This window comes from Drosophila sulfurigaster, chromosome 3 (assembly GCF_023558435.1).
Source record: "Drosophila sulfurigaster albostrigata strain 15112-1811.04 chromosome 3, ASM2355843v2, whole genome shotgun sequence".
NCBI lineage: Eukaryota > Metazoa > Arthropoda > Insecta > Diptera > Drosophilidae > Drosophila > Drosophila sulfurigaster.
Window position 1 is genome coordinate 18,922,866 of NC_084883.1, and position 16,496 is coordinate 18,939,361.

At 36.4% G+C, this 16,496-nt stretch overlaps 1 protein-coding gene across 1 annotated transcript; it reads right to left on the reverse strand.

Annotated features, from left to right (window-relative positions):
* Window positions 1-4,337: 4,337 nt before the first annotated feature.
* LOC133845903 (uncharacterized protein DDB_G0271670-like) lies at window positions 4,338-12,809 on the reverse strand (the record flags this gene model as incomplete). The annotated part of the gene is made up of 3 exons (XM_062280559.1): window positions 4,338-4,768; window positions 11,733-11,813; window positions 12,677-12,809. Coding segments are annotated over 3 exons (570 nt in total), but the record flags the coding sequence as incomplete, so codon positions are not given.
* Between the last annotated feature and the right edge of the window lie 3,687 nt (window positions 12,810-16,496).

The following is a 16,496-nucleotide window of genomic DNA, read 5'->3' on the forward strand; positions in this document are numbered from 1 at the left end:
TCGCTCAATTGCATTAAAAAGCGTGGCTGACATTTAACACTTGGCATGCGGTTTTCATCCATCGGGGGCTACAAAAACGTTCTCGATTCTGAGTTCTCCCTGATGTGTTCGGGACACGCTCTGGACATTTCATCTCGCATTCGTCTGACAATGCAATTAATCAACGGAAATTAAAATTAAGTTAATTTCATGCAGCCGTCATTGCGGTGAACGTATTTTAACAACCGTTTTCTTACATCATTTCCATTTCGTTAATTTCCTCCTCATTTTCGCACGTGAAATTCTCAGCTCAATTCCAGCTTGCAATTATCAAGGAAATTATTTGACTTAATGTCATCTCTCTTAATGCTTGTATTACTCGCGAATAATTTCGTTATATGATTTCTCAAGGAAATATTGCTTAAATACTTACACAATAAAATATTACAAATTAAACTAAATTAAATTTTCCATTTGGGATTTGGGTTAATTTAAACTTTATTGTAAGAGAAACAATTTATTAAGAATTTTACACATAAATCAAAGTAAAGCTATTATTAATTCGAGTAAAAATAAAAAGAATACAGATATTTTTAATAAAACATAATTATATTATTTTTTCACTAGTCATTTTTGTTATCCAAGTATTTTAAATGGATTTGACTTATTGTCTTCTTATTTCAAATGTTGAATTTTCACTTCAGCTCCGCGATTCGATAAAAATTTAATAACAACTGTAGCTTTCTTACATGTTAAGTCTAATTTGCTGACTCCAGGTAAAATCCACATCTACTGTTGTAATGAAATAAATTAAGTTAACAGTAAGAATTAAATCTATAATGCTAGTTGCCGATATCACAAGAAAATAAATAAATTAAATTGACAAATAGTATTTAATTAAATTATAAGTCGAGAACAGTCTTCACTTCCCCTTTTTAAATGTAAAATTGCTGTTTAAGGTCTAATACCCCGTTTAAAAATGGTACAACTGAAAGAGCAAACGTAATTCACTTGACCCACGCAGGTGTCTCAATTTCAAGCCGATAAATTTTCATACAATTGTGTTATAATAAAAAAGGACACACAGAGTTAGACTCACAATCAGAGAGTCAGAGAGTTGGATGCAATGTCGAGACTTAACAACCACAGGGCGGAGCTGGCACAGCTGGTCGCAGCAGTGATTAAGTGCAAGCCTTGGCCAGAATGTGAATAGTCCGAATGGCAAAAGGACTTCTGCTGGATATGTCCTTTCGACCTCGGCACTGGTCATTTTTCTCGCTGCCTGTCACTTGAAAGTTGGCAATTAAATATATGTATAAGTGTACACTAGTTGTTGTTGTTTGTCCTCATTTTTTTTTATTTTTGTAGTATTCACTTTGTGCATATAAATTGTTGCAATAGAAAAAAAATGCAACAGATGTTTTTAGTGAAGTTGGAAGTGAAGAGAACATGCAAACGAGTTGCCCAGCTCTCCACCTCTTACAGAATTTATTTTCACACTCTCGAGGACAACTTTCACAGGGCGCCAGGCGCCACATGGCCCGGGCTGGCCTGAGGCATGTTGCACGCTGACTAGAGACTTTGGCGCAGTCAAGATGTTGCCATTTTCCATGTCTGTTGCAGCTTTAATGGCTTCATATTTCCTACAAAATTAGAGAAGTTACTTTTGCTAACATTGCCAGTTGGCCACTCGACGCTTTGTTGTGCCCCTCCCCAAAAAAAGACCCCACAAGCACTTTCAGGTTGTGTCTTTGTGCAAGTTTCTGTTGCAAGTTGCTCGCAGTTCGCTGCTCATTATGTGCCACACACATTCGCATGCTCGCACACGCACAGAACTACAACAAGGAAAACACAGTGTCTACTCCATTAAATTGTAATTTTTGGCAACATTTTGGTTTGCATAAATCTTGGCCTGTGCTGTAGACACTTGTACTGGAGGTTGCCTGGTTCCTGGTTGCTTGTTTCTGGTCCCTGGTCCCTGGTGTCCTTGTGCCGCACGCGCACAAACAAAACATTTGCTCATGTTTCAAGTTTATTAAAAAGTACTCAACATATTATGGTTACTTAAACTATTAAAATAACAATGCTCAGTCGCCCATTCTCTGTTTCTCTGACTGTCTGGATGACATGCCCTGGAGAGATCTTAGTGTTGCCTTTTGGCTGCCTGCTGCAGATAATGTGTAAATAATTTGAATGCAGACAATGAGCTGCCGCTGCTGCTGCTGCTGCCGTTGATTGTGACTGCATTGTGACCCATTAGATGTGTGAGTATTTCAATCACAACGTCCGCAGTTTAAATTGCTCGTCTCTTGGCTTTAATTACTAGACTAGAAGTTGACGACCACGCCGACCCACAAAAAAGAAAGCACATCGAGGCTAATGGCAGGCCACGTACAATATAAATCCATTTAAAGTGCACATTTGCATATGTCAAGTGTGAATGGAGCAGCTCAACAACGACAACGGCAACGACACCTCTGCCGACGTTCCACGCTTCGCTGCCGGCATTGCCCACTTTTGTTGATGCGTATTAAAAACACTCTCAAATACTTGAAACGCCGGCAATGCCGCCATCCAAGCTCCGCTCTCCACTCTGCTTCATTCTCCTCTTACTGCACAGCAGCATTGCTAATTACGTAGGAAGAATTTTCATTACGTGGGCGGAGCCAGTCAACAGAAAGGCCAGGTCAGGCCAGACCAGGGCAGACTGGCAGGAAACACTTGAGTGCAACGTAATGAAATCTTAGGCTGTCGTTTGCTAGGGTCGCCTCCTAATGGGAGTGCAAAATTTATTAGAAAATATTTACAGAGCACTTCAAAAATTGTGTGCGCCTCAAAGTAGGCAATGCCATTAAAGTTCAGCACTCGCCACTCGTCACTCTCACTCGCCGCTTCACGCACTACTCGCCGGTTAAGAGTACACCGTTTTAAGTCTTAAAGAAAGTGCTAATAAATCGTTGACAGTGCGACTTCAATGGAGTGACACACTGGTTTTCCCTTTTCTTTTGTGTGCTTAGATAGTGAAATTTAAAGCATTGCCACGTTACTTTTTGATTTAAATTTACAGTTTGTATTTACATCGCAAATTTATTTATTGTCTATTTATTAAAATTGAAATCTTGAAATATATAGGCTATACAAAGTTGTCGTCGATATTTATTTTAATTACTTATTCGTTACTTTTTACTAAACCAACTCGCTAGTAACTACTCGTCAGAAAGAGTTCTTATATTTCCTTCATATTTTGCCGACGTTTTAAATATATAAATAGAATATAGGTCTTTTCATTCACAGTTTGTTGTAAGGAGATCTTGCTATTTTTTACCAGTCACTCGTTACTATAGATGACATCAACTCGCTGCAGTCATTTGAGTAATTGTAATCGACATATAATTTGAATACTTTCTCTATGGTTTTTAGATCCTTTTTAAAAATGGTTCTAATCCAACTCGCTAATAGCAACTAATTTCTTACTAATTCTACTCGCTACTTTCAACATAATTGTTTCAACTTTAAAGAAAAAGCTCAGCATTTTCCATGAGCCTATAAAACTTTGACAATGCAATTGCAACCGCGTGACATCCCCTGATAACCCTTTCCAATCCCTCTTCTTTCTCTCTAGGTATATACTTGTATGTATGTATGTCCCTATATGTATGCTCTCTATCTCTTTATTTGTGTGCGGTTGAACATTAGTGGTCATAGCTGTTGTTGTTGTTGTTGTTGCCGTGTCGTGTCGTGTCCAGTTTGTTGCTGTTGGTTTTGCGGTTTTTAGGCAACTTATTTGTTTTGTGACACTATCGCAGTTCGTTGTTCTTATCGCCTCTCTGCCACCCAGGGGAGCCGCCGTCGCTGTCGCAATAGAACTCGACCTCTACACGACGATTTCCTCGTCGTTGTCGTTGCCGTCCGCTACATTGACACATGACCAGGAGAACAGGAGCATTACATGCCATCCCTGAACACATTTCAAACTGTCCCATTGTTTGTCACGCTGCAGTTGTTATGCTTTTTGTTCCACCTGTTTCACTCGAATTCATTTGCTTGCTTTTTGTTGCCGACTTCAATTTATTTTATGGTCAATTCTGGTTGCTCTGCCTCCATGACCAAAAAACTTTTCTAATGAGCCTCATACGGATTTTGGTACATGTTGTTTTCTCTGCCGGATGTGCCACAATAAGCATACGTAATTGTATGCACGACTCTTCTGTTTCCGTTCAACAATTGTGATTGTTGTCAATTCAACTTTAAGAGCACACTTGAGCATATACATTTCTACGATTAAGAGTGTAATGAAGACCAATAAGCAGTTCGAGTTTGATAATAGCTTTATTTATGACCATCCATAGCAAAAATCGAGAAATAAATCATGATTATTATGCTTGCATTATTTATATTTTATTCCATTGGAAATGACAATTTTCGTAACTTGTTCAACCGCGGCGATTGAGTCTACCTCTGCGTAGACGTACTAGACGCCTTGTACCAGTTGAACCACTTGTATTATCGCTGCGAGATCTGCGAACCACAGTTCTGCAACCTCTTGATCTTTCACGCAGACGCAATCTCAAGCGGCGACGATCAGCCCTCAAGCGAGCAATTCTTCTCAACAAGCGTCTCCTTTCGGCTGCCGTAAATGTGGTTGTGCTCGTGCTTGAGCTTGAGCTTGTGGTACTGCTAGCGGTAGTGGTAGTGGTAGCTGGTGCTGTGGTCGTGGTGGCGGTTGATGAGCTGCTGGAAGTAGACGGGCTGGTTGAAGACGAACTGCTGGTAGGACTTGTAGAGCTGGCTGCCGGAGTAGAAGAAGAACTTGTTGGACTTGTTGATGAACTGGATGTCGGGCTGGTTGAGGCGGCAGGCGCTGTGGTGCATCTAGCAACGATCGGGCCGCTGACAAGAGCAAAAACTAAAACCAAGGCAAAGCGCATTATTAAGCTTCTTAATGATTGGATTGAGAAAGATGGCAGGCTTATATACCAAAATACGATACTCATCGAAATGAAAAATTGTGCTATAACCAGCTGTTTCAATAGGGAATTTCCCAGATTCCATAGTTTGCTACGTTGATCTATTGACCAAATCCCAAAGATAATAATATAATTTGAGAGCTATTTATTGAATTTGTTTACTCAGTGGAGAAGTGCTAGAATGCACTATGGTCCGGATTGCCGATTTGGTGGCATAAAGTCCAAAATTTTATGGAAGAAAATCTGAATTTTTTTTTTATATATTTAAACTAGATACCCTAAATAGAAAGTATCAATAAATATTTTTGTCAAAAATGCAACCTTGCAATTTTTACAGACGTTTAAAGTCAGGTGATTTTTGTGACAAAATTGGCAGGAAACTTTTAGTGACTTTGAGCGCTTGGCAAATCCAAACGAAATAATAATTTTGAATTTTTAAAAATCGATATTGAAGTTGGAGGTATGTAAATTAGGAATAATAAACACAGTTTGTGTGATAATTTATTTAACGTTATATATGTGTACTTGTTTTGTGTTGGCCAAGGAAAACAAAAAGCTGACAAAAGTGGTCAACTTCTGTAGAAGAAAATAAGGTGTTCTGCGTATTTGTGCGTTGTGTAATGTATGTTAAACTATAGTAGACACTTTATATTAAATTTTAATAACACTTTATATTAAATTTTAATAACAGCCCGGTTTGCAGCTTTTTGCGCCTTTTCCGATGCTTTAATTATTAAGATGTGCTTGAGTTCTATCATACCACGTTGCTGAACGTGTGGATCGTCAGCGGGCGCCACTCTTTCGCGCTGGATAAATTTATATTTGGTCAAATAGAGGAATGTACACTGAGCGACGACAAAAAGGAGTGCAATAAATAAAAAAAAAAATAAAAAAAAAATATCACGTATACGTCATGATGTTTATATGGGCATTGGAATAGGCATGGTCAAACTTACTTGGAAGTTTGCTTAAATATTTAGAGTGGTTTATTATTGAAGTATGCCAAGTTTCAGCTAGATAGATGCAATATTCGATTTAATGCCACCAAATTGGGAATCCGGACCATAGTGGAATGGTAGATTTCTACTCCCTCTATTTTTGTGCTGAAGTGTGGTTATTAATATTGCGCTGCTTTCATTTATTTACAAAGCAAATAATTTAAGACATATGTTGCGCAAACTTTAAGTATTCCGCAATTAAAAGAAGACCAAATGTTCAAGCAGATGCTGAGTTAATAGTTAATTATTGACATCCAATGGAAAAAGAAGCATTGCCGATTTCAGGTATATACTCGTATAGTAATAAATTTCACACTAACATTTTTCTAGGAAAAAATTCCGGCACACTAACATATTACGTATACGTAGATTAAATTCATTTTGAAACAATGGCTACGGAAATTAATTGAAATCATTTCAAACAGTTTTTAGTACAAGTATCATGTATGTATGTATATCTATTAAATATGTATGTATATACATACATTTGAGTCATGAGATTCATAATTCCATTGAATTATCACGTATACGTATTACTTAAATGGCCTTTATTTTACTATATACTACTCGACCAATGAAGTCTTGCTGCTGAAAAAGAATTTAAGCGCTTGTTTTTTTTTGTAGTTTAAAGATACCTTTGGACTAATCTATATGAGTATATAGTAAAACAATTAAATTATGCTTGATCTATAAGCATTTTATTCAAATCAGTATGCTTTTTTTAAATCTTAGACTTCCGTCTAGTGTCTTCAACCACGACGAACGATCCTTCTTCTGACGACTACTCCAGCCCTCTTCCTTACAACGGTGCGAGGTTCGACGACCTTGACTACAACTACACGACGTTTTGCTTTTGCTGCCTCCCTCTTGCGTTCTTTCACGAGTTCAAGAATTTCCAAAAGCTTAAGTCTTTCAGCCTCTGTTGATGCAGTGGAGGTGCTGTTAGACGAAGTGGATGTCGATGTACTAGGATCTGAAGTGGACGTCGAAGTTGTAGGAGTTGAAGTGGTCGGCGATGTACTAGGATCTGAAGTGGACGTCGAAGTTGTAGGATCTGAAGTGGTCGGCGAAGGAGAAGGATCTGAAGTGGTCGGCGAAGGAGAAGGATCTGAAGTGGTCGGCGAAGGAGAAGGATCTGAAGTGGTCGGCGAAGGAGAAGGATCTGAAGTGGTCGGCGAAGGATCCGAGGTGGCGCATTGAACGACGACCAGGCAGCCGATGAGAGCGATCACTTGAGCCAATGTAAAACGCATGGTTAAGCTTCTTAATGATTAGATTACGAAAGTTACAAGCCTTTTATAGCAGAATGCCTAGATATTTTACGTAACACGGTCCCAACTGTTTATGAATATAACCAGTTGTTTCAATAGCGACTTTTTGTTCGATTTTATGTAATGCTATATCTCAGTCATTATGTTGCGTTGTTGATCTTTTGGCCAACTCTCAATTTGGACAAATTGCAAAACAGATATTTATATTTATAGTTATATTTACTTTGAGAGCTTTTTGTTCTTGAATCGTTTCTTTTGGTTACAGATTGGTTTATTTGCCTTAGTGATATTATTTTATAAAACAAAAGGCACGAGCCAAGTGCCAAATAAACTCGCACACTTCAAGGGATGGAATGTGCTGATGGTGTTGTTAATGAAAACATGTGGTAAAACGTAATAATTGTATTTTTGAAGGAATCTTAGTCTACTGACTAAATTTACTCATTAAAGGCGCATCAAATAAACAATTCAGATTAAAATATTTTATTTTACATTCTGTTTATTCGAACATCGATGTGAAGTTCATTATAAACCTGAATAAAAAACCCAAAACAATTATTTAATTTTTCGCAAGTATTAAAAAATACCAAATAATGCTATTATTACGTATACAAGTTAATGGCATCACACGACCGACACAAGATTTTCTAGCAATATAATACATATGTTATATTTCTATTATTAGGCTTCATTTTTCCCTGTTATTTAAAGTTGTTGTTTTGTCATTAAAAACATTTTTAGTCTGAAGTGGACATTAGAACTTGTTGGCAAAAATAATTCAATGGGGTAGTGTGACCATATTGTGTAAGAACCGAAAGCGTTGGGATTGATTGCGAATATTGTGAATGGCAATTTTTTTAACAGATAGATCTCAATATTTAAGCTGCCAAAGAATTAATAACCGAACATAAGGAAAATACCTTTTTATTCATATAAAACATCTAGTACGAGAACTCACAAAAAAATTCTCTTTTGCTTCGTAGTGATCTACCCATATATCCTTAGTGATTATAGCAAACAACAGTTTAATAGAATCATCAATTACTATTAATTTTAAGATATGATCACTTATTGTTAGGCTTAGTCAATTTATTAATAGACTTGAGCTTGTGGCTTTGAGGAAATTTTATAAATTAAAATTAATTGATAGGCATTACACAGAAATTTAACATCGTTATAATGATATTTTGTATATTTTGATTACAAGGAGTCTTAAGAGTATTCTTCTCAATCATAAAGCTACTTCGCTATATACCATACTAGTTTCTCTGAGCAGGATTGTTAGAGCTGTTGATTTGTTGCGAATCTGGGTCTTTAGCGTCGCTGCTGAGTTTTCCAGCGAGAAATTATGTTTAATAGACGACGTCTTTCCACCACTGTAAATGTGTTTCTGGTGCTAGAACTGAAGTATTTCAGGGCTAATGAGATGTCTCGTTAATGGGCTGATGGAAAGATTGGTAGACGATCTAGTTAATACCATTCAAAGGATTAGCAGTATGACCATATTTTGTGAGAACCAAAAGCAATGGGATTTATGGCGAATATTGTGAATGGCATTTATCCAACAAAGAGATCCAAATATTCAAGCTGCCAAATATTCATAACCGAACACAAGGAAAACAGCGAAGTAGATTTATGATTCAGATATGCTTTTAAAGCCTAAGACTCCATATAATCAAAATATATAAAATATCATTATAATATCGTTGTATAAATTGTCTCGGCAGGAATTTTTAAATAAAAAAAATTGCTTCAATATGGGTTCGCTTCAGATTTGCGACACTGATGTCAGATATTGTATAATCATCTAAAGCGTGATGAGCATAGCATGAAATAGTCGAAAAACTTACTCAATTTATTTAATTCAATTTACACACATATCTCTATAGATTTATTGATTCCATAAGAACTTGTAGTAAATGTTTCACAGTTATTTACAAGCTATCAGTAAAACTATTTAATTATGCATGTATTGCAATATTATCGTTTAATTCAATTTCGTTCCAGGTCTACTAACCGCGATGAAAACGATTGTTAATAATGACACCGATGTGAAGTCGACCCTTAAGTAAAGGACGTGGGGATTCCGAAGCAGTGGTTTCTGAGGAAGTGGAGTTCAAAGAAGTAGAGTTGCTGGACAGATCCGATGATGAGGCGGAGGAAGTATCCGAGGAGGTGGTGTCCGCGCATCTAGCAACGACCAGGCAGCTGACGAGAGCGATGAATAAAGCCAATGTAAAACGCATGGTTAAGTTTCTAAATGATTAGATTGTGAAGAGTTTAAGCTATTTATAGAAAAATTACCTGATCTTTTTCTTAAAAAAGTCGCAATTATACATAAATATAACCAGTTGTTTCAATAGCGACTTTGTGTCTGTCGTCCAACTCCCAATTTGAGAGAAACACAAAACAGACCTTTATATTAATATTTGCGTTAGTGGCTATTAGCTAGTGGAAAGTTTCTATTATTAAGCGACAGCCTGGCTTGTTAGCATAAGTGAATTTATTTTGAAAACAATAAGCATAAAGCAAAGTGTTATACTAATTGTATTCATGGAAGAGTTTGCAGACTCTAAAGGAAATATGTGCAGTTGACATTGTGAATGAATACAGCGAGAAGAATATAATAATTAAACAAAGAAAAAAAAAAAAAGTTTTAAACTAATTAAATATATTCATAAATAGCGCATCAAGTCAATTATCATGGCGTTATGGATTGATTGAAATTAAAACGTAATTGATAACAGTCAGTTTTGTACACATCTCACAAATTATCAAACAACTTAATTGATGAGAACAGTCGAAGTCAATTTCCGATGTATCGATTAACCTTCAAAAAGTGTTTTAGCGTTACGCCAAAACTCTTACGCAAACACCCAAAAAAAAAAAACAACAAAAAAAGAAAAAGAAACTAGTGTGTTCTCAAGTTTTATTTACCTGGAGTCAAGTTAATATTCTTTGATTTTGAGAGCCTTGTTCTTGAACGTGAAGAATTTTCCTAATGCGATTTACCGTTTTATTTGCTAGATGCTTAATACATTCGTAATTGTAAGCACAAGTATAATGTTTCTATCCCATAATTTTTATTGTTAACAATTCAACTTCTATAGCTTGTTCGAGGTACTTTCCTACAAAAATTTAAGAGTGTAAAGATGTACTACATTCATCAGCAGATATGCAGAATGTTGTAATATAATATAAGATTATCTTTACCAACAATCAACAAAAATTCTGAATCGCTTGTACTGCTAGAAGAAAAAGTGCTTGTGGATAAGCTGGTGGAAGGACTAAAATAAGGACTGGATGACGGAGTGCTTAAAGAACTGGATACCGGAGTACTTGTTGAGCTAGATGACGGAGACTTGATGCCGAAGTGCTTGAAGAACTGGATGTAGAGGTGCTCAATGAGGAGGCGGTACGATCCGTTGTGGCGCATCTGGCAACGATTAGGCTGCTAATGTAGCCATGCAAATAGAATAATTTGTTTGCTATTTAATTGCTAAAGTGCTAAAATGGCTGAAATCTATTGTGTTTTTATATTTGTGTTGAAATGTGGATTTTTTGTGTGAAGCTTAAATATTTTTAGAAAGCAAATATGTATTTTAATTCATATGTAGCGCATGTTGCGAATATTCCTCAATTAAAAGAGGACTAATTTTAAATTAGGTGCTGAGTTAATTATACACTAAGAGTGAAACTTGAAGCATCTCCGTATTTAGGTATAGTAATAAGACCTTTACATAATTAGAATTGTCAAAATCGATATGATAAGACATCTCGGATCACATAAAGCATTTATATATATAGTCAATGTAGTCATGGCCAACTGTTCGCCCGATCATATGCGGATATGTACATGGTTAAATAGAAATTCCTCCAGGATGAGTTTATTGCAGATATTTAATATCATATCACATACATAGTTATGTTGGCCGAAGTTTGTCTTTTTATGCGCACCAACCAAAGAATAAAAGTGTGTGCGAACAGGAAATGTATGTACGTATGTATGTATCAGGCATAAGATGCCAACTCCGTCCCTAAAAAATATATGCATATATTCTACATCAGAGTCAACAGTGGAGACAATATAGCCATGACAGTATGAACACCTACATACTAAGAGACTGGTAATTAAATAATATCTATGATTATATCAGTTAATAAACAACATACAATTATTATGCTTGCATTATCTATATTTTATTAATTTAAAATTAAGTTTATTGAGTGGTTTCACTGGATCCTTCAACCACGGCGATTGGCCCTGTTTGCGCGTTGGCGTTGACGCCTATTAGCCGCAGCTTTGCGCCTTCTTCGGAGCTTGGCTGCTTGAGCTCTAGATCTACGAAGCTCTTTTCTCATGCGGCGTTCATCAGCTCTCAGGCGTTTAACCAATCTACGAAGTCTTTTCTCTTCCTCTGTGACAGCTGAGGTGCTAGAAGAAGAAGAAGAAGTACTGGCTGCGGTGGTGGCAGTAGTGGGGGCCGCAGTAGTGGTAGTAGTGGTCGTATCACTACTGGAAGAAGTGGATGACGGAGAGGTTGATGAAGTGGATGGCGTAGAGGTTGATGAAGTGGATGGCGTAGAGGTTGAACTGGCTGCCGGGGTGGTTGTAGAACTGGCTGCCGGGGTGGTTGAAGATGTCGGAGTAGTTGTAGAGGCTGCCGGAGCTGTGGTGCATCTAGCAACGATCGGGCCGCTGATGAGAGCAAAAACTAAAACGAAGGCAAAGCGCATTGTGATGTTTCTGTATGATTAGACTACGAAAGTTGGCAGACTTATATACCAAAATTCAATGCTCATCAACAAGAAAGATGTCACTATAACCAGTTGTTTCAATAGTGAGTTGTTGATCTTCTTACAAAATCGCAAGGACAGAATACAATAATTTATGTGCTATTTACTGAAATTGTTTACTCAGCTAGAAGAAGTGCTAAAATGGCGAAAATCTATTGTGTTTCTATGTTTGTGTTAAAGTATGGATTTGCTTTGCGTGGCTTCAATATTTTTAGAAAGCAAATATTTTAAAACATATGTTGCGAATGCTATGAAAATTCCGCAATTAAAAGAGGATTATTTTTAAAGTAGGTGCTGAGTAAATAATAAATTATACACTTTGAGAAAAATACACGATTATTAAGCCTGAGAAATTTATATTTTATTAATTTAAAACTATCTAGATATATTGAATACATATATATTCACTGAATCCTTCAACCGCGGCGATTGATCCTACCACTGCGTTGGCGTTGGCGCCTATTAGCCGCAGCATTGCGCCTTCTTCGGATCGCGGCTGCACGAGCTCTAGATTTGCGAAGCTCGTTTCTCATGCGGCGACGCTGAGCTTTCAGACGATCAAGTATTTCCAATAGGCGAAGTCTTTCGATTTCCGCTGAATCGTTTGTGGTACGGGAACTGGTATCGGAAGTGGAAGTTTTTGTGGATGGGGTGGTAGAAGGACTGGAGGAAGTGCTGGTGGAAGAACTAGCTGCTGGGGTGCTTGACGATGTTGAGCTTCCTGTTGAGCTACCGGTGGTACCCGTTGAGGTACCGGTGGACCCCGTTGAGCCTGTTGAGCCGCCGGTCGTATCAGTTGATCAGTTATCGGTAGTATCTGTTGAGGCGCATCTAACGAAGATCGGGCTGCTGATAAGCGCAAAAACGAAAACTAAGACAATGCGCATTGTTAATCTGTTTAATATTTAGATTGAGGAATTTGGCAGGCTTATATAGCAAAATTCGATGCTCATCAAAAGGAAAGATGTCTCTCCAACCAGTTGTTTCAATAAAGATTTGTTGATCTATTGAAAAAATCACAGATATATAATACAATAAGATTGTTTCGCGTGTTTTCAATTTATTTACATAGTAAATATTTGGAAACATAACATATGTTTCGCATTTAGGAATATTCTGTAATTAAAATAAGACCAAATTTTTAAGTAAGTGAGTAAGAATTTATTTTGAAAACAATAAGCATAAAGCAAAGTGTTATACTAATTGTATTTATGGAAGAGTTTGCAGACTTTAAAGGATATATGTGCAGTTGACATTGTGAATGAATACAAGGAGAATAATATAATAATTAAATAGAAAAAAAGAGTTTTAGAACTACTGATTAAATATATTCATCAATAGCGCATCAACTCAATTATCAAATGCAGAGTAAAATACTTAAGTTATGGATTGATTGAAATTAAAACGTAATTGATAACAGTCAGATCTGTACGCATCTCACAAATTATCAAACAACTTAATTGATGAGAACAGTCAAAGTCAATTTCCGATACGATTATCTTCAAAAAGTGTTTTAGCCTTACGCCAAAACTCTTATGCGAACACAAAGAAAAAATAAAAATAAAAATAAAGATAATAACGTGATTAACTAGTGTGTTTTCAAATTTTATTTAGCTGGAGTCAAAATAATATTCTTTGATTTTGAGAGCATTGTTCTTACACTTAAAGAATTTGCGAGTTTTCTTTGTAAGATGCTTAATACATTCGTAATTGTAAGCACAAGTATGTTTTTATCCCATAATTCTTATTATTAACAATTCAACTTCTAGACCTTGTTCAAGGAACTTTCCTACAAAAATTTAAGAGTGTAAAGAGGTACTACATTCATCAGCAGATATGCAGAATTTTGTTATATAATTATACCCGCTACCCATAGGGTAGAAGGGTATTATAACATTGTGTCGGCAGGAAATGTATGTAACAGGTAGAAGGAGGCATCTCCGACGCTATAAAGTATATATATTCTTGATCAGCGTCAACAGCCGAGACGATATAGCCATGTCCGTCTGTCCGTCTGTGTGTCTGTCCGTCTGTCCGTATGAACACCTAGATCTCAGAGACTATAAGAGATAGAGCTATAATTTTCGATAGCATTTGTTATGTTTGCACGCAGATCAAGTTTGTTTCAAATTTTTGCCACGCCCACTTCCGCCCCCGCAAATCAAAAAAATCGAATAAAAAGCGCAATTTTAAACCTAGAGTTACGAATTTTGGTATATACTATAACTACTATAGCAGTTATGATTTCTGAAAATTTAGTTGCGATCAGATAAAAATTGTGGAAGTTATTAAAGAAATACTTTTGTATGGGCAAAAACGCCTACTTACTAGAGCTTTTAGTTGTTTTGGCCGACAATCTGGTACATTGTGCCGTCTGTGGTATATTTTGAATGGTGTCCTGCATCGATATACCAAACATATCATTTGGTATATTTTTAGTATTTTTGTTTAGTATTTTCGGTATATTTTGAAAATAATACCGCAATATTTGGCCCTTATTAAAAATGGGTAGCGGGTATCTCACAGTCGAGCACACTCGACTGTAACTTTCTTACTTGTCTAAGATTATCTTTGGCAACAATTAACAAAAATTCTGAATCGCTTGTACTGCTAGAAGAAAAAGTGCTTGTGTATGGGCTGGTCGAAGGACTAATGGAAGAACTGGATGACGGAGTGCTAAAAGAACTGGATACCGGAGTACTTGTTGAGCTAGATGACAGAGTGCTCGATGAACTTGATGTCGGAGTGCTTAAAGAACTGAATGTAGAGGTGCTCGATGAGGAGGCGGTACGATCCGTTGTGGCGCATCTAGCTAAGATTAAGCTACTAATGTAGCAATGAAAATATAATAATTTGTTTGCTATTTAAGTGCTAAAGTGCTAAAATGGCCGAGTGATGGAAATCTATTGTGTTTTTGTAGAAGAATGCATTTTTGTGCGTAGCTTAAATATTTTTAGAAAGCAAATATGTATTTTAATTCATATGTTGCGCATGCTGCGAATATTCCTCAATTAAAAGAGGACTAATTTTAAAGTAGGTGCTGAGTTAATTATACACTAAGAGTGAAACTTGAAGCATCTCCGTATTTAGGTATAGTAATAAGACCCTTTACATTATTAGAATTGTCAAAATCGATATGATAAGACATCTCGGATCACATAAAGCATTTCTATCCATTATCATTAGCTAAGTCAATGGAGTCATGGCCAACTGTTCGTTCCTTCATATGCGGATATGTACATACATGGTTAAATAGAAATTCATCCAGGATGAGTTTATTTCAGATATTTAATATCATATCACATACATAGATATGCTGGCCGAAGTTTTTCTTTTATACTCACCAACCAAAGGATAAAAGGGTATTATAAGTGTGTGCGAACAGGATATGTATGTATGTATCAGGCATAAGACGCCAACTCCGTCCCTAAAAAATATATGCAAGTTATCACCCAGCTCACATAACAAATCTTATTGGAAATATAAACATTTTCAATTTCTCACTTCAGCATATTTCCAATTAGTCCAATTCCAATTGCGCAGTCATTTTTGATGTAAACAATTATGCCTTAGCATAAACACAATTAACGTAAAGCCCAGATCATAATGCGCAAACCTAAATGTAAACTCAACAGCAAATGCTGACATGTCAAAATGCAATTGTAAACACAATTGCATTTCACACTTCGATCTTTGATTTCATCATCCGTTTTGTAAACATAAAGAAGCTTTGTCCCATCTTAGCTGACTTGCAGCATAAGTCCACTTTTGTACTTTAGTTCTAATTTGATATCCGAATAAAGCGGAAGCTTGCAGCTCCCAACAAAAAAATATATTTTTTCTATTCAGTACAACTGAATTGATTAATTGGCGCCCAACGTGGGGGTCGTGTTAAAACATACAAAAAAGGATACGTAACTAAATCCTTTGTATCGCGAGGAAAAAAAGAATCCGTTGTCGGTATCAAAAGTAACCAATAATATAAAACGTTACTCGAACTCAAAAAACTCAAAACTATCGTGAGCATAAAAAATTTTCCTATAGCTGGAAAAACCGTGTGTTCCGAAACTCAAAACAAGTGACGAAGTTACTTGAACTCAAATCATAGTGAGCATCAATGTTCCGAAAACAAAACAATTGACGAAGTTACTTAAGCACAAATCATAGTGAGCATCAATGTTCCGAAAACAAAACAAGTGACGAAGTTACTTAAAGCACAAATCATAGTGAGCATCAAAAAATTTCCTATAGCCGGAAAAACTGTGTGTTCCGAAAACGAAACAAGTGCTGAATAGCACAAGTTAACAAGAGCAATAAAAATTTCCTTTAGATTGGAAAAGACGTGTGTTCGAAAACTCAAAAAAGTGAGAGTGATCCAAAAAAGAAAACATCAAATAAGTTATGTGAACATAACGCAGTGTATTTGAAAAAAATACACGAAATAAAAAGTTTTCAAAGTTGTCAACCTTTTCTTTAACTGAAAA